The 21,128-nt window shown below is 41.5% G+C and overlaps 1 protein-coding gene across 1 annotated transcript; it reads right to left on the bottom strand.

Annotated features, from left to right (window-relative positions):
- Positions 1 to 9,019: 9,019 nt before the first annotated feature.
- LOC308663016 (vomeronasal type-2 receptor 26-like) lies at positions 9,020 to 11,652 on the bottom strand (the record flags this gene model as incomplete). Its single annotated transcript, XM_081319160.1, has 2 exons — positions 11,412 to 11,652; positions 9,020 to 9,915 (listed from the first exon to the last, which is right to left on the bottom strand). The coding sequence occupies exons 1-2, from the start codon at positions 11,491 to 11,493 to the stop codon at positions 9,020 to 9,022; spliced, it is 978 nt and encodes a 325-aa protein (XP_081175286.1). The 5' UTR covers positions 11,494 to 11,652.
- Between the last annotated feature and the right edge of the window lie 9,476 nt (positions 11,653 to 21,128).

The raw sequence follows: 21,128 nt of genomic DNA, 5'->3' as shown, positions 1-21,128 counted from the left end.
GTCCTAGGGAAGATCAACCCTGACTGCTCTTTAGAAGGCAAGATCCTGAAGCTAAAACTCAAATACTTTGGCCACCTAATGAGAAAGAAGGACTCACCGGAGAAGAGCCTAATGCTGGGAAAGGTTGAGGGCAAGAGAAGAAGGGGATGACAGAGAATGAAGTGGCTGGATGGAGTCACTGAAGCAGTAGGCGTGAGCTTAAATGGACTCCAGAAAATGGTAGAGGACAGGAAGGCCTGGAGGAACGTTGTCCATAGGGTCGCGATGGGTCGGACACGACTTCGCAGCTAACAACAACAACAAAGGAAATCAAGTCAAAGCAAAATAGGTTTCTCAATTAAGAGAATATCCCAAGCACAAGATAAGTCTCCCATGGAAGACTATTTTGTTTTAAATGCAAAGGGGGGGGGCTCACAGAAAATATTGATTTGATTTGGATTTCTCCTCTGTTCCTTTACTTTTCCTTTTGCTAACTGATGAAACATAAACTATTAACACTTCCATTTCAGAAAGCATTCTTAATTTGCAGCATTTCTGCACAACTGCCTAACACTTTTTCACAGTACTGTACTTGGATGGGACTGTTGAGCATATGAAGGCTCCATGCTGGCTGAAAACCAGAAGGGATTGATCAACCAGGGAGGAGTAGGCATCCCTTTAGTATTGGATCAAGGGAGGCAAAGTGGAGACCATTAGATGGGTCTTAAAAGGGCAATGTGCACCTCTAATCTAGTGTTGATCCTGACTTCCATTCTGTGGTCCAAGTGACTGAAATTCTGAAGATCATGGCCTCAGTGTGCTGATACCTAATGATGGATTTGCTTGCAAAACGTCTACCTTGATCTACATCTTGGTGATAGATGATGCAATGGACCCAGCATGTGTTACTGAAACCAAGTTGTGCAAAGCAAGTAATATTGCCTTGTTTGAAAAGTAGAAAGGGATGGCCTTGATCATGAGAATCTGTTGACTCTACTCCTGACGGCCTTACCAGGTAGACTAGTCAGGAAACGTAGCCTGATAAACTTCTGCTTTATTGTAAAGCCACATTAACAGAATCTTGCAAGTTAGATAGTACAATTCTCCTGCCATCACCTTAACAACTTGAAAACTTAGAAAGGGTCTCTTCTGAATTCCTTCCTCCATTCACTTTGTGATTGCAGTCCATGCTGCCTCTTATCTGACTGTTCCCAAGCAGCATCTCATTGGCCCATCTTCCAAAGTCTTTCCCACATATCATTGAATCTTATGAAATCTAAGGTATATGTACAAACATGTTAGCTTTAGAGACAAGGTGATGATCCTACTGGTATAACAGCTGCCTGGCTGCCCAGTGATATCTTTTATCAGACTGCTGGAGCTAGTTTGTTCTGGAGGCCTTCAACCTCCACAATAGATCAAATAAGGTTCAGGAATTCATGGAGTTCTTGGCAACCATGGGGTATTCTCAGGCCAGACATACATTAGAACCCTCCTTTATTTAAAAGCTGGTGTCATAATCTAGATGTCAGAATCCATTTATATCCCATTCATAAAATCCTATATGTATGTTCTAAAAATCTTACAACCCCACTGGATTCTGACATTTTTCCAAGGAGGAGAAGAGAAGATGTTAATAGGCGCAAGGATGTTTATTCAGACTGCCAGGAGGCTGGGGGAGAACCAGGGGGAGAACCTTTGTACTAAAACAACAAAGGAAGGGGGGGAAGAGATCTGGTTTGTATCTCCGATTTAAATCTCAAAAGGAAGGGAGTAATTGTCATAAAGACATGAGAGTTCCCTCTTTCCCATGGAAGGATTTGACACCTGAATTTTAATTGATCCAGGACAAACAGTCCAACCTACCCAAACCAGTGCCATAAAAAACAGAATAGAAACGCAAGTTAAGATAGGCAAGAAAATAGTAAGTGAGCACCTGTCCACCCTAGACGAGTTCAAATCACCAGGACCAGATGGATTACACCCCAAGGTTCTCAAGGAACTGGCAGACGTGATCTCAGAACCACTGAACTATATTTTTCAAAGATCCTGGAGCACTGGGGAACTACCAGAGGACTGGAAGAGAGCTGATGTAGTTCCCATCTTCAAAAAAGGGAAAAAATAGATCCAGGAAACTACAGACCTATCAGCCTGACCTCAATACCTGGGAAGATTCTGGAAAAGATAATCAAACAACAAATCAGCGAACATGGGTTTGTCAAAAACAGATCATGCCAGACAAACCTTATTGCATTCTTTGACCAAGTGACAAAACTAGTGGACCAGAGGAATGCTGTCGATATAATTTAAACTTCTTAGTTTCCTAGAATTTAATGAAGATCCCCAAGATGAAGCATGGGAACAAGGCAGTGGACATCAAGATAACCCCCAATTTTTCCTGATAGGAAAGGAAAGTCTTAATCTTTGGAAAACCATGATCTCAGTTGTTGTTTGGATGTTGATCTGCTGGACATTTGGTGCATTTTTCTGCATCTGAAAAAGAGCAAGAGTAACATCCACCTTAAAGATTGTTTTGTTTTTTAATGCTAAAATTCCCTGTTCAAGTATTGACTACTGCAATGCTCTCTACAAGGGGCTGCCCTTGAAGACCACTCGGAGGCTCCAACTGGTGCAGAATGCGGCCACGCGAGTTGTGATGGGGGTCTCCCGATACTCCCATGTAACACCTCTGCTCCGCGAGCTGCATTGGCTTCCAGTTGTCTTCCAGGTGAGATTCAAGGTGCTGGTGATGACCTATAAAGCCCTAAATGGCATGGGTCCGGATTATTTACGGGAGCACCTTCTGCCGACGTCAACTTCCCATCGTCCTGTGTGCTCCCACAGAGAGGGCCTCCTCAGGGTGCCGTCGGCCAGGGAATGCCAACTGGCAGCCCCCAGGGGGAGAGCATTCTCTGTGGGCGCGCCTGCCCTCTGGAACCAACTCCCTGTTGAGCTCCGGATGGCTCCTGACCTTCGCTCCTTTCGCCACGACCTGAAAACTTCGTTATTTGAGCTTGCCAGCCTGGACTGAGGGATTGGGATTTTAAGTTTTTTAATTCTAAACTTTTAGAATGTGTTTTACTTATTAGGGCTAATTTAATTTAATTTATTTTAACTTTGTATAGTGTATATTGTATATTGTGTTTTAATTGCCCTGTACACCGCCCCGAGTCCTTCAGGAGAAGGGCGGTATATAAATCCAATAAATAATAATAATAATAATGACTGGGTTGTTGAAATGCTGGATGGTCTTCCAGCTGTTGGTTAAGGTTCTTGAAATGAGAAAATGAGTGGATTCATCATCTTAATTGTCTGTTCCAAGTCTGATTCTTCTGAAAGAATTATTTCACTGTTCAAACCAGAGAAGGTGCTGTTGGAGTCAGTTTTTAAAAATGCAATTCCACATTTAGTCCCAGAGATGCAACTTTACTGTATGCTTTGTGATTTTCTTTATTGGTAGCTTGATTTTGTCCTTCTCACTCATGTTTGGACAGCAAGAAGGAAACAATATCCCCCGCACATGCGTGCTTGTTGTTTCCAACTCTAGGAGCCAGTGCTCATCTCCATTTCAAAGCCGAAGAGCCAGCACTTGTCTGGCATGACTAGACGCCAAAGGCGCACGGAACGCTGTTACCTTCCCACTGTAGTGGTCCCTATTTTTCTACTTGCACTTTTATGTGCTTTCAAACTGCTAGGTTGGCAGAAGCTGGGATGAGTAACAGGTGCTCACTCTGCTACGCGGCACTCAGGATTCGACCCGCCAAACTGCCGACCTTCTGATCGACAAGCTCAGCGTCGTAACCCACCTGGCCACTGCGTTGATAGTATACTAAATGTTAGGAGTGCTTGTAGAAGTCTTGAACTCACTCCCAGCTCATCTTGAAGGCCATCTTCATTTTTCTTGTGCCTTCAGACTTGAAAGATTCTGTTAATGTAGCTTTACAATAAAGTAGAATTGGTTTATCTGATCATATTTTCTGTCTGGTATACCTGATGAGGCTGATAGGAACACTACAAATAGATAAGGGGCTCTCATGAAAAATCCACCTCTACCCGGCTTTCTGGCAAGGTAACTTTAAGTCCCCCTTCATGGATTACTGCCTTGTTGTGGCGAAGGGGCTTGCGTAATTCAATGAAGCTATGAGCTATGCCGTGCAGGGCCACCCAAGACGGAAAGGTCATAGCAGAGAGTTCTGACAAAACGTGATCCACTGGAGAAGGAAATGGCAAACCACTCCAGTATCTTTGCCATGAAAACCCTATGGACAGTACCAAAAGGCAAAACGATATGACGCTGGAACATGAGCCCCTCAGGTCGGAAGGCGTCCAATATGCTACTGGGGAAGAGCAGAGGGCTAGTACTAGTAGCGCCAGAAAGAATGAAGCGACTGGGCCAAAGCCGAAAGGACGTTCAGCTGTGGATGTGTCTGGTGGTGAAAGGAAAGTCCGATGCTGTAAAGATTTTTTTCTCCATAGGAACCTGGAATGTAAGATCCATGAATCAAGGAAAGCTGGACGTGGTCAAACAAGAGATGACAAGACTAAACATCGACATCTTAGGTATCAGCGAACTAAAATGGACAGGAATGGGTGAATTTAATTCAGATGACCATCAGTTATACTACTGCAGGCAAGAATCCCTCAGAAGAAATGGAGTAGCCTTCATAATCAATAAAAAAATAGGAAAAGCAATACTGGGATACAATCCTCAAAATGACAGAATGATCTCAGTTCGAATCCAAGGCAAACCATTCAATATCACAGTAGTCCAAGTCTATGCCCCAACCACCGGTGCTGAAGAGGATGAAATTGACCGGTTCTATGAAGCCCTACAGCACCTTATAGAACTAACACCCAAAAATGATGTCCTTATCGTCATGGGGGATTGGAATGCTAAAGTAGGAAGCCAAAAGATAACTGGAATAACAGGCAAGTTTGGCCTTGGAGTACAAAATGAAGCAGGGCACAGGCTGATAGAATTTTGTCAAGAGAATACGATGGTCATAGCAAACACTCTTTTCCAACAACCCAAGAGACGGCTTTACACATGGACATCACCAGACGGTCAACACAGAAATCAGATTGACTATATGCTCTGCAGCCAAAGATGGAGAAGCTCTATACAGTCAGTAAAAACAAGACCAGGAGCTGACTGTGGCTCAGACCATGAGCTTCTTGTTGCAAAGTTTAGGCTTAAATTAAAGAAAGTAGGGAAAAGTGCTAGGCCAGTCAGGTATGAATTAAATCATATCCCTGTTCAATATACAGTAGAGGTGACAAATAGATTTAAGGAATTAGATCTGATAGACAGAGTGCCTGAAGAACTATGGACAGAGGTTCGCAACATTGTACAACAGGTAGCAACCAAAACCATCCCAAAGAAAAAGAAATGCAAGAAAGCAAAATGGCTGTCTGAGGAAGCTTTGCAAATAGCTGAGGAAAGGAGGGAAGCGAAAGGCAAGGGAGAAAAAGAAAGATACGCCCAATTAAATGCAGAATTCCAAAGAATAGCTAGAAGAGATAAGAATGCCTTCTTAAATGAACAATGCAAAGAAATAGAAGAAAACAATAGAATAGGGAGGACCAGAGATCTTTTCAAGAAAATTGGAGAGATGAAAGGAACATTTCATGCAAAAATGGGCATGATAAAGGACCAAAATGGCAGGGACCTAACAGAGGCAGAAGAGATTAAGAAGAGGTGGCAAAATTACACAGAAGAACTATACAGGAATGAGCTTAACATCCCTGACAATCACAATGAGGTGGTCACTGACCTCGAGCCAGACATCCTAGGATGTGAAGTGAAGTGGGCCTTAGAAAAGCTGAGCAACAACAAAGCTAGTGGAGGTGACAGTATTCCAGCTGAGCTATTCAAAATCTTAAAAGACGATGCAGTAAAAGTGCTACACTCAATTTGCCAGCAAATTTGGAAAACTCAACAGTGGCCACAGGATTGGAAAAGATCAGTTTACATTCCAATTCCAAAGAAAGGCAGTGCCAAAGAATGTTCAAACTATCGCACCATTGCACTCATTTCTCATGCTAGTAAAGTTATGCTTAAAATTCTACAAGCTAGACTCCAGCAGTATGTGGATCGAGAACTACCAGAAGTACAGGCAGGATTTCGAAGAGGCAGAGGAACTAGAGATCAAATTGCTAACATACGCTGGATCATGGAGAAAGCTAGAGAGTTCCAGAAAAACATCTACTTCTGCTTCATTGACTATGCTAAAGCCTTTGATTGTGTGGATCATAACAAACTGTGGCAAGTCCTTAAAGAGATGGGAATACCAGACCATCTTATTTGTCTCTTGAAAAACCTATATGCGGACCAAGAAGCAACAGTGAGAACTGGACACGGAACCACTGATTGGTTCAAAATTGGGAAAGGAGTCCGGCAAGGCTGTATACTGTCGTCTTGCCTATTTAATTTATATGCAGAGCACATCATGAGAAAGGCAGGGCTAGATGAATCAAAAGTTGGAATTAAGATTGCCGGAAGAAACATCAACAACCTAAGATATGCAGATGACACCACTCTAATGGCAGAAAGTGAAGAGGAACTGAAGAGTCTCTTGTTGCGAGTGAAGAAGGAGAGTGCAAAACTTGGGTTGAAACTAAACATTAAGAAAACCAAGATCATGGCATCTGGTCCTCTCAATTCCTGGCAAATAGATGGGGAAGAAATGGAGATAGTGACAGATTTTATTTTCCTGGGCTCCAAGATCACTGCAGATGGGGACTGTAGCCAAGAAATTAAAAGACGCTTGCTCCTGGGGAGGAAAGCCATGGCAAATCTAGACAGCACACTAAAAAGCAGAGACATCACCCTGTCAACAAAAGTGCGTATAGTCAAGGCTATGGTCTTCCCAGTTGCAATGTATGGCAGTGAAAGCTGGACCATAAGAAAGGCTGAACGCCAAAGAATTGAGGCCTTTGAACTCTGGTGCTGGAGAAGACTCCTGCGAGTCCCTTGGACTGCAAGGCGATCAAACCGGTCAGTCCTAGAGGAGATCAACCCTGACTGCTCTTTAGAAGGCCAGATCCTGAAGCTAAAACTCAAATACTTTGGCCATCTAATGAGAAGGAAGGACTCACTGGAGAAGAGCCTAATGCTGGGAAAGATTGAGGGCAATAGAAGAAGGGGACGACAGAGAATGAGGTGGCTGGATGGAGTCACTGAAGCAGTGGGTGTGAGCTTGAATGGACTCCGGAGGATGGTGGAGGACAGGAAGGCCTGGAGGAACGTTGTCCATAGGGTCGCGATGGGTCGGACACGACTTCGCAACTAACAACAACAACTTTAAGTCTTTGACCAACCTGGTTCCAGTAACACATGCCAGGACCATTGCTTCATTCACCATCAAGATATAGATCAAGATTGTTTTTTGGAGGAAGATCTGACATTAAGCATTGGCACCAATAACTCCAGCAATTTAGCCACCTGGACCACAGTATGAAAGTCAGCATAATCACTAGATTATAGGGGCATCTTGCCCTATAATAGGTTACCAGTACTTCCAATTTCACCTACCTTGGCCTAACACTAAATGTATACAACTACCCATGTCCACTCAGCCTGGGTTCATCAATTTCTTCATTTCTGCTTATATGGAGCCTTCATATCCTCAACAATCTACTCATCCAGGCTCAATATTGGCATACCACTCAGTTCACCTTCTGTGAGAAAAGTAACATTGAGGGAGAAGGTTTGTTCTCCAAGCTTGTGGGCTGGTTTCCAAACTTTTCATTGCCAGGCTAGGTAACATCTTCAGTGGAGGTTCAGGGATGTCAATGTCAGTGTTCTTCTGTTTATAAGAGCTTCAGGTGAGGGTGTGTCAACTGAGGGTCTTGTAATGAGTCTGGTATGAATCATCAGTGAGAGGCTTGTGATGGGTCTGGCGAGGGGGAGGTTACATCAGGTCAGGATCATTGGAAGGTGAACTGCTGGTGGGAGGGGGGACTTGCATGAGTTGGTTGAGAGTCGGTGCTGTCTCTGGCTGGCTGTGTGGTTCATTTGGATTCTGAGGGATTCATAGGCTGGTTGTAGGTAGATGTGTCTATTGATGGAATTGCTTGTGGAGTGCCAGGCTTCGATGAACTCACAAGTTAGTGGGTGGCCGATGATTTTAGTGTTGCTCCAATCAAACTGATGTTGCTTGGTGTCGATGTCGGTAGAGATTAAGGATTTGGGATTGTGGCATTTGACTGCCAGCTGGTATTCATGGCATTTGCCACTAATGCAAAAATAACATTATTTGATTGAAATTGATTACATTTATTCAATATGTAGCAATATAAGGCTACAGTCTATTATTAGAACAATTCAAATTTGCAGTAGGAAATTATTTTCTTTTGGTGTGTGGAGTTTCCAAATAGCCCCTACTTCTTAATTTATGGGAGATAATTTATTCCCTGTTTTAATTTTTCTTCCTTTTGGACTTCTGAAGGAAAGCAGACACAGGAAGAGACTTGAGCTCCATTACCTATAGTAACCAGAGTTCATTTAATTATTAATATGTATGGTTAAATCATCTGACCAAAAACATTGAAAATCAAAATCATGGGACAGCAGACCACTACAAATGACCATAAAGGTGAACTAGTTGCTAAACACCCAGAGTGCTATCATGTGACTGTTGGGCCAGGCCAACACTGAGTTCCTTATACCAATGGAATTTGAGCCAAATTCAGTATTTTATTTCTGCACAGAAGTAAAGATGGATGCTTCTGAAGTTGCAAGTTTTTTATTTTTAAAAACCACATATACACATCAGAATTTCCTGAAATTTCATCACTTCTAACTGACTTTGTTTATTCATTACATTTTATGCAGTCTATCTCCCCTACAAAGTAACTCTGGGCAGCTTGCAGGTTAGAAAAAATAAAAATAGTTAAAACATTAAAACAACACAGAATTAGAATATTATTAAAAACTATACTAAAACCATACTAAGAGAACTAAGAGTGGGATGGGATGGAGGTGAAGTCTTCTCATCCCATCAGACAGTGCCTTGGATATAATAATTTATTTTTTATTTTATTTTGACATCAAATATTCTTTTGTATTCAGTTCAGGTTTTAGGAAAATAATGTAACATTTGGGGATAAAAATGAAGCCTAACAGGCTGGCACTTGAAACCAGGATGGAGAAAATTTGCACAGCCACCATATACTTCCCTTTGGTACTAAGATAGGTGGGTACAAAGGATACCCAGACACTACCGAAAACCAGCATGCTGAAGGTGATGAGCTTGGCTTCATTGAAGGCCCCAGGTAGATTCCTGGCAAAGAAAGCCACCATGAAGCAGATGACAGCCAGGAAGCCCATATAGCCTAGGGCAAGGTAGAACATGGCTACAGAACCTTCATTACATTGAAGAATGATCTCCCCAGATTGCGAGTATGTGTCCAAATCAGGAAATGGGGGAGAAATGCCCAGCCAGATGCTGCACACAACAATTTGGACACCTGAACAGGAAAGGATGATGGAGTTGGCCAGGCTCTTCCCCAGCCATCTCTGCATTTTATTCCCTGGTTTTGTGGCCAAGAAAGCTAACACCACAGTGACTGTTTTGGCCAAGACGGTAGAAATGGCAACTGAGAAGATGTTGCTGAAGGCTGTTTGTCGGAGAAGGCAGGTGACTCTTATTGGCTGGCCAATAAATAGTAAGGAGCTCAAGAAGCAAAGCAAGAGGGAGATGAGGAGGATGAAGGAGAGATCCCGGTTATTGGCTTTGACTATGGGAGTTTCTTGGAATTTAATGAAGATTCCCAATACTAATCCTGTTATCAAAGACAGAAATAAGGCAAGGGAAGCTAGAATGATCCCCAAATTTTCTTGATAGGATAGGAAAGTTTCAATCTTAGGTATACATTCATCTCTGTTGATGTTGGGATACTGGTTTGCTGGACATTTGGTACATTTTTCAGCATCTGAAAAGAGCAAGATTAACATCTATTGTAGAGCATGTTTTTCCATCACATTCTTCATTAGAGTGAAACTGGTGAAGGGATGGATGAATATGGGTGGAGAAGAGCAGCATTCAGCAGTGGTTGAGGGAGGAAGAAAATGAGGAAGAAAAAGTGCCAAAGGCAAATGAGATTCTGTCCCATAAATTCCCAGAATGAGGTGTGACCGCTTTCAGAAGTTCCGTTGTTTGTATTTCATATTGGGGGTCCTTCTAAATTCACAGCTCTCTTTGGAAGAGCATATTGGAGCTGTGACTAGGGGGGCCTTTGCCCAGGTTCACCTGGTGTGCCAGTTGCGACCCTATCTAGACCGGGATGCCTTGCGTACAGTCACTCATGCACTCGTGACTTCTTGTCTAGACTACTGTAATGCTCTCTACATGGGGCTGCCCTTGAAGTCCACTCGGAGACTTCAACTGGTGCAGAATGCAGCCGCGCGAGTTGTCCTGGGGGTTTCCCGATACTCCCATGTTACACCTTTGCTCCGCAAGCTGCATTGGCTGCCGGTTGCTCTCCGGGTGAGGTTCAAGGTGTTAGTGATGACTTACAAAGCCCTACATGGCATGGGTCCAGATTACCTACGGCAACACCTGCGGCCGGCGTCAACTTCCCTCCGTCCAGTGCGCTCCCACAGAGAGGGCCTCCTCAGGCTGCCTCCGATCAAAGAATGTCGATTGGTGGCCCCCAGGGGGAGAGCGTTCTCTGTGGGCGCGCCAGACCTATGGAACCGCTTGCCGGTTGAGCTCTGGACGGCCCCCGACCTTCGCTCCTTCCGGCGCGATCTCAAAACCTTCCTTTTTGAACAAGCTGGCCTGGTCTGATGGGATGGGGTTGGGTTTTATAAATCGGTTTTAACTTTTAATTATGTACTAATTTATTACGGGCATTGTTGTTTAATTACTTTTTAATCTTTGTATCCTGTTTTTATTATTTATTGCCCTGTTCACCGCCCTGAGTCCTTCGGGAGAAGGGCGGTATACAAATTAAATTATTATTAGATTATTAAATATTCTATGAACTACCTTTTAGAGCTGAAATTCAAAGCAGTCTGCTGCCCAGCCACATGGAGAACTGATCGTTGGAAACTCCTATCTCAAGCAGAGGAAGGAGTAGAGAGTTGGACCCAAAGTCTCAGTGGTGCTTTCCACCTAGGATTCTTTCGATGATATTTCACGATTAATTTAGCTTCTGGTGTTAGGTTGTCAGATCTTCTGTCTGGACAGCCATTTTCCTGGCTGATGGAATCCCCTGTTTCTTTATCTTCCCATCCATGCCAGGTAAGCAGACACCCTTTTTTTTAATAATTTGCCAATTTGAATTCCAAGTTTATTTCTTATCACTCATTATGTAATAAATTATTAATAATGATTTTTTTTTTATTTTTTAAAAACGATGGTATGAACAATATCAGGATCTATGGTCCTCCCAAAAGTCTACCTCTTTTGTCTGGTGTCACGCACCTTCCATGGTGGAGATGGTACCTTCTGCACAAGGATGACAGTCGTAGCAGCAAACGGGCTTCCCTTCCTGAGCCACCTTCATGAATCCAGGATGGCAGCTTTCCACACATCTGGAAGGAGGCAGGGTCTGAGGAGAGAGAGGTGAAAAATCCAGGATATGAAATTATTTTCAAAACCATGTCAATCAAAGAAAGAAGGATTTGGTGATCTCCAGTTCAAGAATTTGCTTTGACTCCACATATATGTGGTGGACTTGCAGAAATATAAAAGCTTTTTGGATTAAAATTGACAGTTATAACAGCAGATGGGTCTCCTTTCCTTGGGCACTTTCTTAAATCCAGGACGACAGCTTTCCACACACCTGGAAGGAGCACGTGTCTGAAGAGAGAAAGGGAAAATGCCCAGAAAATGATTATAGTTTCAAAAAAATGTCGAACAAAGAAGGACTTGGTGATCTTCAGTTCAGGAATTAGCTTTGACTAGTTAGAAGCCAATAGGAAAATTGAAGTTCATCAAACACATGATTGCATATTCCATCACTGTTTCTCTTCCCTTCTAATGTTTCACATACACTACAGATTTAGACTTTCATATTCAATTTAAATGTTAACATTATCAGGGGGAAGTTGGATGAACCTTTTGGTTTTCTAAGTAAATGAACTTTTATATTTAACTGGCTCAATCTATTTCTTTTTCCACAAGTTCAATGAACAGTTTTATCAGTATTGAAGATTATGTTTTTCATGGCCCGCTGAATAGTCAGCAGATAAGAAGTTTGCACTCTTGACAGCTTAGTCAGCTGACATGAAAACTCAAAACAAGCTCCCTCCCATCCCAAAAGTTTAATCCTGTTGTTGTGGAAGAAAAATAAATATTTGTCACACCTTATTCAGCATTTCTAACTGTGTGATGCTCTTCTGGTCAACAGAAAATTTGAAATCCTGGGATGTCAGTTTTTCTAGACTCCCAGATTTAACTCTCTTGACAGATTTGTTTGGGAAAACAACCCAGTTCACAATGTCCAGGTCAGCTGTCAGATCTCCCTTTTCATCCAGATATACTCCTTCTATGGAATGATTGCGAAAATGAGAGCCTTGAAGAAAGGAATTAAGCTGGAAAGGAAAAGAAGAGTTTTAAAAAGGACATTAGACATTCTTTGAAAATACCCCTTTGGTTGATGCTGGGAGGGATCTGAATATTTCTCTCTCTGTCTTCAAATACTAGATTCTATTTTCTGTATCCAACTTGTTTAGGAGAGTATCAATAATCATAGGAGTAATAATAGCTGTAAATTAGAACAATGGTTGTAATGGACAGGTGTCTCAGCATCTGGTCATGTTCCTCTTCCCATTGCTTTATCACAGAAATGCTGATATAGAATTCCTCTAAAGGCAAACAATTATTTTTTCCATTTCTTCATTCTTATTAACCTAAAATTAATGTACAAATATTAAAATAAAAAGCAAATTTCAGCCAGTATAGTTTTTTCCTTTAACCTGAGACATGTTTTATATACTTACTTCCCCAACTGAGTTGGGGAGTTCCACATTTCCTACTTTCCCATGTTGTTCTCTGGGGAAGACCACTGATTTACCATGGGATGTATCACCAATAATCCAAAGTTATTAGTCCACATCTTCTTCCTTTATGCTAAGACATTCCTTTCCAAGGCTGGAGAGAATTACCTGATTGTCTCCAACAGTCTAATGTGTGATCTTAGACTCTTATCAGTGTGAGATAAAAGGATGATGGCTCAACAATCAAGATATCAATGTAGTTGTTTTGAAAAGCATAAAAAACAGCAGGGAAATATTACAAAACAAGGATCAAAGGGAATGGAAAGGAAAGTGAAGGACATGGAAGGTTCAAATTATGTTGAAGTTGACTTTCAAGATAATTTAGTTTTTCATAATAAGTAACCTTCACTTCAATAACTGCTTCCCATGCACAGGGGTAATACGTCTAATGGAAAAGAAATACCTGCCATGGCTTCAGTCTTGGAGCTTCCACCTTCACCCCCCTGTTCCTCACTGATCTCTTGAATGTGGACATATGAGCTAAATTTAAGGACCTTCCCAAAGCCCAAATAGTGTTGGAAATGAGGTAGCTGTCTACAGCCAGGATCTGATCAATCTCCTCCTTCATGAGAGGCTCCAGTTCTTCTCTCTCTTTGCACCGTCTCCAGATTTTCACCGAAAAGGCATCCTTAGTGGATGAACATGTAAAACGTTTCTCCAAAAAGTTAAATATGGATGTGACAATGATCGTAAAAGCATCATAGTTTGTCCATTTCCCTTTCTGTATCAGAAAGGAAAAAATCCCACCAACATGTTTCAAGGAATGGACACTAAACATAAAATCAAGGCTGAGATCCCACAGAGCTGTTGTGATCCAGACTTTATCTACAACATCTTTCTGAATGTGTTGAAGTCCTCCTTGTACAATTATCATTCCTATTGTGAATGAATTAGCCTCTGAACCATAAACAAAGACATTGACTATTCTCCACTTATAATATTCTTGTAATTTTATATTCATTTCAGCAACATTTAGTGTAAAGCTTTGATGTATAACTGCACAAATGCCATTCCTTAACATCAAAGAAGACATCGTCCTCATGAACCTCTCCCCCTGGTCAGTTTTTGGAGCAACAAGACCAACCAAGGTCCATTTGAAATGAAGTAGCAGTTGGACAATTCCTGGGTACTGCACTCCTTCAGCAGGAAGCATCGGGTAGAAGAAAGGAAAGCGAGTTTTATCCCACAGAATTCGGGAAGCAAAATTGTAACTGATCTGAAAGGAATGGAAGATGGTGGTACTTTAAATGTAATAAGCAAAATGTAATTCCTCTCACTTCCATAATAAAACTTCACTTTTCATTTACAGCAAATGAGCACTGATTGAAACTTGCTTGACTGAAAACAGTCTCCCAAAGAAAGACACACCTGGGGGATTTTGTAGGTGCCCAACATGGTTGAAATCTGGATGGAGATGCCAGTCTCTGCCTCTTCCAGAAGAGCCACTGTGTGTCTCTGCCTTCCACACCTGTAATTGGGGACATTGGCTTCTCCATCCGAAAGCAGGTCCAGCAAAGCCTCTGAAGTCATTTCTGCCTTGAAGAAATTTTCAAAGATATTATAACCCAGGGTGATGTTAGGAAAGAGCTGACTATGCTGATTGACGTCCTCGATGGCAAATAGGAAGGGCACAAATTTCCAATAAAATTTGGTTGTTTTTCTGCAGATACAAACACATTGATGAAAATATTGTTTAATTTGTCTTCCATGATAATACTTTTCATCCATTATATCACAAGCATTATTCCAAAAATGCTGCAATATTCTATAATATTACCATAGAAAAAGAATGAAAAGAATAGAAAATTAAGAATCATAAAATATTTCAAAGAGAGTCTCCCATTTGGTTAAACTAACCCCATTTCAATTTCATGTTATGGTTTTCAAAAATTTGTTCTACAATTGATGGATTGTTATCTCTCTCTTAATGAAAGTGGTTGATATACCCACGTGGCTAAAAAGACCTATTTACTATTAGTTATAGTATATTCCAGATATTATAAATATTTTTGAAGTTAGATCAAATGTTTAGACCAGGGGTGTTAAACTACCGGCCCGTGGGCTGGACGCATCATGCAGAAGCCACGTCCACCCCATTGCCAGCAATGGCAAAACCGTCCCAATACGTTGCGTGACATCGCGAGTTTGACATGTATGGTTTAGATGAACTGAGAATGGCTCCTGCATGGATGACATTGAGAAGTTCATAAAGACTAGGTTATTCTCTGCACCTCTGACTCAGAGTGAAGTTTGAACTCCTAATGAATGAACCTTTGTTGGTTTTTTTATTTTTGTTGTTCCTGGGGCAGTTTTTTTATTATTTTCTTGATTTCTATGTTTTTAATTATAAGCCACACAATAGCCTATGAATTACACATGTAAATAAGCAAATCAATCACCCAACCAATTTAATAAAGATAATATTTTCATTTTTTAAAAAATTAGGTATGACATGAACTTCTGAATGAGAATGAGAGACATTTACAAAATCCATGAACATCTATGTTCTTAACTGGGACTCTTTAATCCCAGCAATAAATTTTGATGTGGAAAAGTGATGCTGGAATTGTCCCATCTCCAATGCAGAGAGAAAAGAGAAACATCCCTCTGAGGTTGGACCAGTGTCCTCCAGAGTCCAGCTCAGCTCAGGAGTGAGGTGGAGGGAGAGGCCAGACTGTCCCTGTCTGTCCACAGTCTAATTCTGCTGATAGGATGGAAAGAAAAGTGGATGGGGGAAATATAGTAATTGGTTTCTGATACTTGAAAGCTTGAAATGACACCATGCATGCAACAGGCATCACAAGGTAGCATCAGAAAGTAAGTTAGTAACTGGGAGAGATTGAGGGGCGAAAGAAAACACCTTGTGTTTTGGGTGGGTTGGAACTCTAGACTTTCATTGGAAATTTGGTGTCTGTTATGCAGTGTAGGAAGATTAACTTACTTGGAGAAAGTTGTTGAAGGACTTTTATTGAAGCTTAAGGATTGAAGTGCAACCTTCATTGCCGAGACTATGATGCTAATCAAATAATCTCCTGGCTTGCAATGATTCTGTGGGTCCACCTCACCCTGTTCCAAAGTCAGGAGGCATTTGGCTTTGTGCATCCCCCAAGCACCCCTTGGCCACAGAAGCAGTGCAAATAATAGCAGCAGCAACATGACTCATGTTCCTGACTGAGACTTCTCTATTGCACTTACTTTTTTAACAGAAAAGGATGAGAAGAAGAGTTGGAAGAAACCAAAACCTCTTCCAAGACAGAATCTTTAGATCCAGACTGTGACTAGCCAAGGGAAATACACATAGCCTCAGATTCTCTCTGTGTCCAGAGCCACTGATGTACTCAACATATGTGACATAGACTCCACTCAACATTGCTTCTGAGTCCGAGACCATCACCAAAACATTTTCTGACATGTTTGTGCTAAATTTTCTGAAAATTTGCAGAAAGGTCTCCAAGGACCTAACATAAAGACAAGAAATAAATCACTGTGATTTTAATAATTGCAAGGCAGAGAAGCATCACCTCTCTGAACATTGAACATGTCAATAGGGAGGTGCTCAAAGGGAGAATTCACAGATGTGGCTTCAAACTTTGAAGACGAGCCAGTGACTGCAGGATTTTGCCCCAAATCTTTCCAGTAATACACTTTCAGAGAAAGTGGCTTTTTCCTAGGAAAATTTACTTATAGGGCTTTAGTTAGCCATGAATCCCATTTAGAGGTGAGCAATTACATCCTGTCTGGAGATAATGAAATGTGGAGAACAGAAAAAATATTTCCTATTAATCTTACTAGCCTTCATTATGATTCCCACCAAATCCAGCAAAATCCTGAGATGGAGACCTTTTGCTCAGTATGAGCTGCATCAGTACTTTGGCTTCAGATTCTGCAAATCTAATTCAACTCTTTTCCTGCTTTTCTTTTCTTATAAAGCTAAACTAGGCATCTTTATATTTGTATTTATTTTGGAAATATGGCATTTTTATCCAAACGTTATGTCTCAACTTGGAAACCCCTGACACAATGGTTTAAGATTCAGAGTCATTGAAAAATACACCCAGACTCACACAAAGAATCTTATTTGTATATTCAAGAACAAATGATAGTGAAAGAACAAAGACACTTAACATATTATTTTATTTATTTTTATGAGCTTATAATATGAAATACAAAAATACAAAAGCAAGTCATGGGAAGGGAAGGGAAGGGAAAGAGAGCAGTGTGGAAGAGAGGAAAGAAAAAAAATTGTTGACATCTGACTCCCTCTGTTGCAGTAAAATAAGGCATTAGCATCAAACATCAGCTTTTTACCTTTTCCTATTATAAACCAACAAGGGACGCAGTGGCTCAGTGAGTGAGGACGCTGAACTTTCCGATCAGATGGTCGGCAGTTTGGCAGGTCGAATCCCAAGTGAGGGCCTGTTACTCGTCCCAGTTTCTGCCAACCTAGCAGTTCGAAAGCACGTAAAAATGCAAGGAGAAAAATAGGAACCACTCCGGTGGGAAGGTAACAGCGTTCCGTGCGCCTTTGGCGTCTAGTCATGCTGGCCACATGACCACAGAGACGTCCTCGGACAAGCGCTGGCTCTTCGGCTTTGAAACGGAGATGAGCACCAGCCCCTAGAGTCGGAAACGACTAGCATGCATGTGCGGGGGAACCTTTACCTTTACTTTTATTATAAACCAGCCATTTCTATAACAGCAAATCAATCTAACCAGTAAAACCCACAATCAAAGTTTCATTTTTTTCCCACCTCAAACAGAAAGTCCAGAAGCAGTTTCTAAGTAGAAACAAAAGTATTTATATTCTTTTATTTAAAAACAGTCAATTTAGCCATCTCTGCTAGTTCCAGCAGCTTTTGTAACCATTCGTCCACAGTGGGAATCAAAGCATCTTTCTATTTTTGTACATTTTTTTCCCAAGTCTCTTTCCATTAGACCCAGAAGTAAAGTTTCTGGTTTAATTTTTTTATTCATTTTAAGAATTTTCTGCATTAATGTATGAATCTTACTCGTGTGTGTGTATCTCTCCTCTCTCTCTCTCACCAGCCTGAGGATGACAGATGAGATTTCGTCGAAACATCGCCCTGATACCTCCAATTCTACGTGGGGAAAAACCCGAATGACCAAAGATCTACATACAAACACCCACGAAAACCTCAGAAAACGTATATATATGTGTGTGTGTGTGTGTGTGTATATATATATATATATATATATATGTAGATCTAGAGTCTCGGGTTTCTTCCCGCGTTCCTTTCATCTTCAGAAAGTTGTGGCGACGTTTCGACGAAATCCCATCCGTCATCATCAGGCCGGAGTGTTCCTCCTGCTGCTTCCAGGAGCAATGCGTGGTCTGGCTGTTCCTTTCCTTCCAACTGCCGGTGGGGCTGTGTTCTGACTGGGTGGAGGCGTGGCTGCTTTCTGATTGGGTGGGGGTGTCCTCCGATTGGGTGGAGGCGTGGTTGTCTTCTGATTGAGTGGAGGCGTGGCTGTCTTCTGATTGGGTGGATGCGTGGTTGTCTTCTGATTGGTTGGAGGCGTGGCTGTCTTCTGATTGGGTGGGGTATGTTCTGAATGGGTGGGGTTTTTTGTTGTGTTGTAATATCCTGAGTGTTGTGATTTGGTATCCTGAGGAGTGGGCTGTGTAGTGGCCTCCAGAGCTTTGGTTTGGCTCCGAGTTCGAGGACCTGCTATGTATCTCTGGTATGGGTCAGTCAGGTTCGTGTGTGCGTTCTTCTGCTTGGGTGATGGCACTTTTGCTTGACTTGTTCTGTCTTCTGTGTGGGAGAGTTTTTGTTCTGGGTGTGGATGAGTCTTGCTGGGGCTGGTGGCATTTGGGGTTGTTTGTTGGTTTTTTAAATCCTTGTTTGCTGAAATTCGTTTCTCTATCAATGCTGGTTTCCAAATGGCATGTAGGCGGGAGGTGTCGTCTCGCTTGTTCATACTGTCTGGGTGTTTTTCTATTTCAATGGCTTCTCTGATTATTCTGCTATTGAGATGTTCTATTTTGGCGATTGTTTTTGTACCTTCAAAATTGATGTTGTGTCCCGTAGTGTTTATGTGTTGTACTAGTGAAGATGTGTGATCTTTCTTCTGTACTGAGTTCTTATGTTCTTCTACACGTACCTCTATTCTTCTGTTAGTCTGTCCGATGTATGTTGCTGGACAGGAGGCGCATGGGATTTGGTATATGCCCTGGTTTTCCAGTTCTATTTTGTCTTTGGGATTTCTCAGGATGGTTGATATCTTTCTGTCAGTATTAAAAGCGGTTTTGATGTTATGTTTGCGTAGTACTTTACTGATTTTGTCGGTTGTTCCTTTTATGTAGGGCAAGATGGCTCGTCCGTTGTTCTGTTCTTCTTCTTGGATGTTTTTCTGTTTCGGAGTCCCCTGCTGAATCATATTGGTGATTTTGTTTTTTTGGAACTTGTTTGCTGTCAATATGTCTGTCAGGGTGTGTAGTTCTGTTTGTATATGTGTTTCATCTGCAAGGCGTCTGGTTCTTGTTATTAGTGTTTTGGCTACTGAATTTATTTGTGCTGGGTGATGATGTGATTGCGCATTGAGGTAACGGTTGGTGTGTGTTTTCTTTCGGTAGACTGTGTGTCCTAGGGTGCCGTTTTGTTTTTTGTATATAAGTACATCCAGGAAAGGTAACTGGTTGTTTGTTTCAATCTCCATGGTGAATTTTATTTTGGGATGTAGGCTGTTCAGGTGTGTTAGGAAGTTTTCTAGCTCCTTTCTTCCGTGGGGCCAGATCACGAAGGTGTCATCCACATATCTGAGCCACAGTTTCGGTTTGTTTGTAGTCTTTTCCAGAGCGTTAGTTTCAAATTCTTCCATGAAAAGGTTGGCGATAACTGGTGAAAGAGGGGATCCCATTGGTGCGCCTTCTATTTGTTTGTATCTCTGGCCTCTGTGTATGAAGTATGTGTTTGATAAGCAGTGTTCTGCTAGTTCTATAATATGGTTTGGTGGTTGGTATTTGCTTCTTATTGTTGATAGAGCTTCTTGGACTGGCACCTGGGTGAATAGTGATACCACATCGAAGCTGACTAGCAAGTCTTTTTGGTCTATATGTAGATTTTTCACTAATTCTATAAAGTGGTATGAGTTTTGGACATATGAAGCTGCCATTTCTGCTTGAGGTTGTAATTGTTTTGCTAGGTATTTAGCTAAGTTTTGTAGTGGTGAGCCTATAGAACTTACTATGGGTCTTAGTGGGATTCCATCTTTGTGTATTTTGGGGAGGCCATATAGTTTTGGGCATCTGGATGACTTCTCCCTAGGAATGATTGTTTGTTGGATTTCTTGGCTTATAGAAGTTGATTTTATCTTTTTCTTGGTGGTCTTTTCTAGATAGGTTGTGGGATCTCTATATATAGGTTTGTATGTAGTTTCTTTGAGTAAGTTGGACAGTTTCTCTTCATAGTCTGATGTGTCCATTACCACTGTAGCATTGCCTTTATCTGCTGGTAGTATGATTATGCTGTTGTCTTTTCTTAGGTTTTGCAATGCTACTTGTTCTTCTTTTGTTAGGTTGCTTTTGGGTGGTTTGCTTGTGCATAGGATGTGGGTGACTTCATGTCTGACTTGGTCTGCTTCATCTGCATTGAGTTTAGTTAAGCTGGTTTCAACTCCACATATGATGGTTTCTGTGGGAATTTTATTTGGTGCAACAGCGAAGTTGAAACCTTTTGCTAGGACGTTCGTTTCTGCTGTTGTTAGTCTTCTGTGGGAGATGTTATGCACTACTTGTTGTAGATGTTGTGATGTGGTTGTTTGGTTGTTGTAGTTCTCTAATTGTTTGAGTTTCTTTGAATGTCTGTTGTTTTTATAGATGGTCTCTGTTTCTGCTCTCCAAACCGCCAGTTGTTTCACTTTGTCCCATAGTATCGGGTGAATAATGTTGCTGAGTTTGAGATGTAATGTTAGTAGGTCCTTGTTTGTTTGGTCTAATTGAAATCTTTTATTGTGGAGTTCATTTCTTAGTAATGCCATTTCTGTTCTTCTTAGAATGCGTTTGGTTGAAGTGGTATTGATGTGGAATTTCAATTTGAAACAATTTGGTCTTATATTTTGGTCTCGACATTGGCATAGGAAAGGTATGTCACTTAGTATTCTTGCTCTTCGTACTTCT

Source organism: Vipera berus (genome assembly GCF_964194415.1).
Source record: "Vipera berus genome assembly, chromosome: 2".
Lineage (NCBI taxonomy): Eukaryota > Metazoa > Chordata > Lepidosauria > Squamata > Viperidae > Vipera > Vipera berus.
The sequence above is the reverse complement of the archived record's forward strand: the minus strand, read 5'-3'. Positions and strand labels throughout refer to the sequence as shown.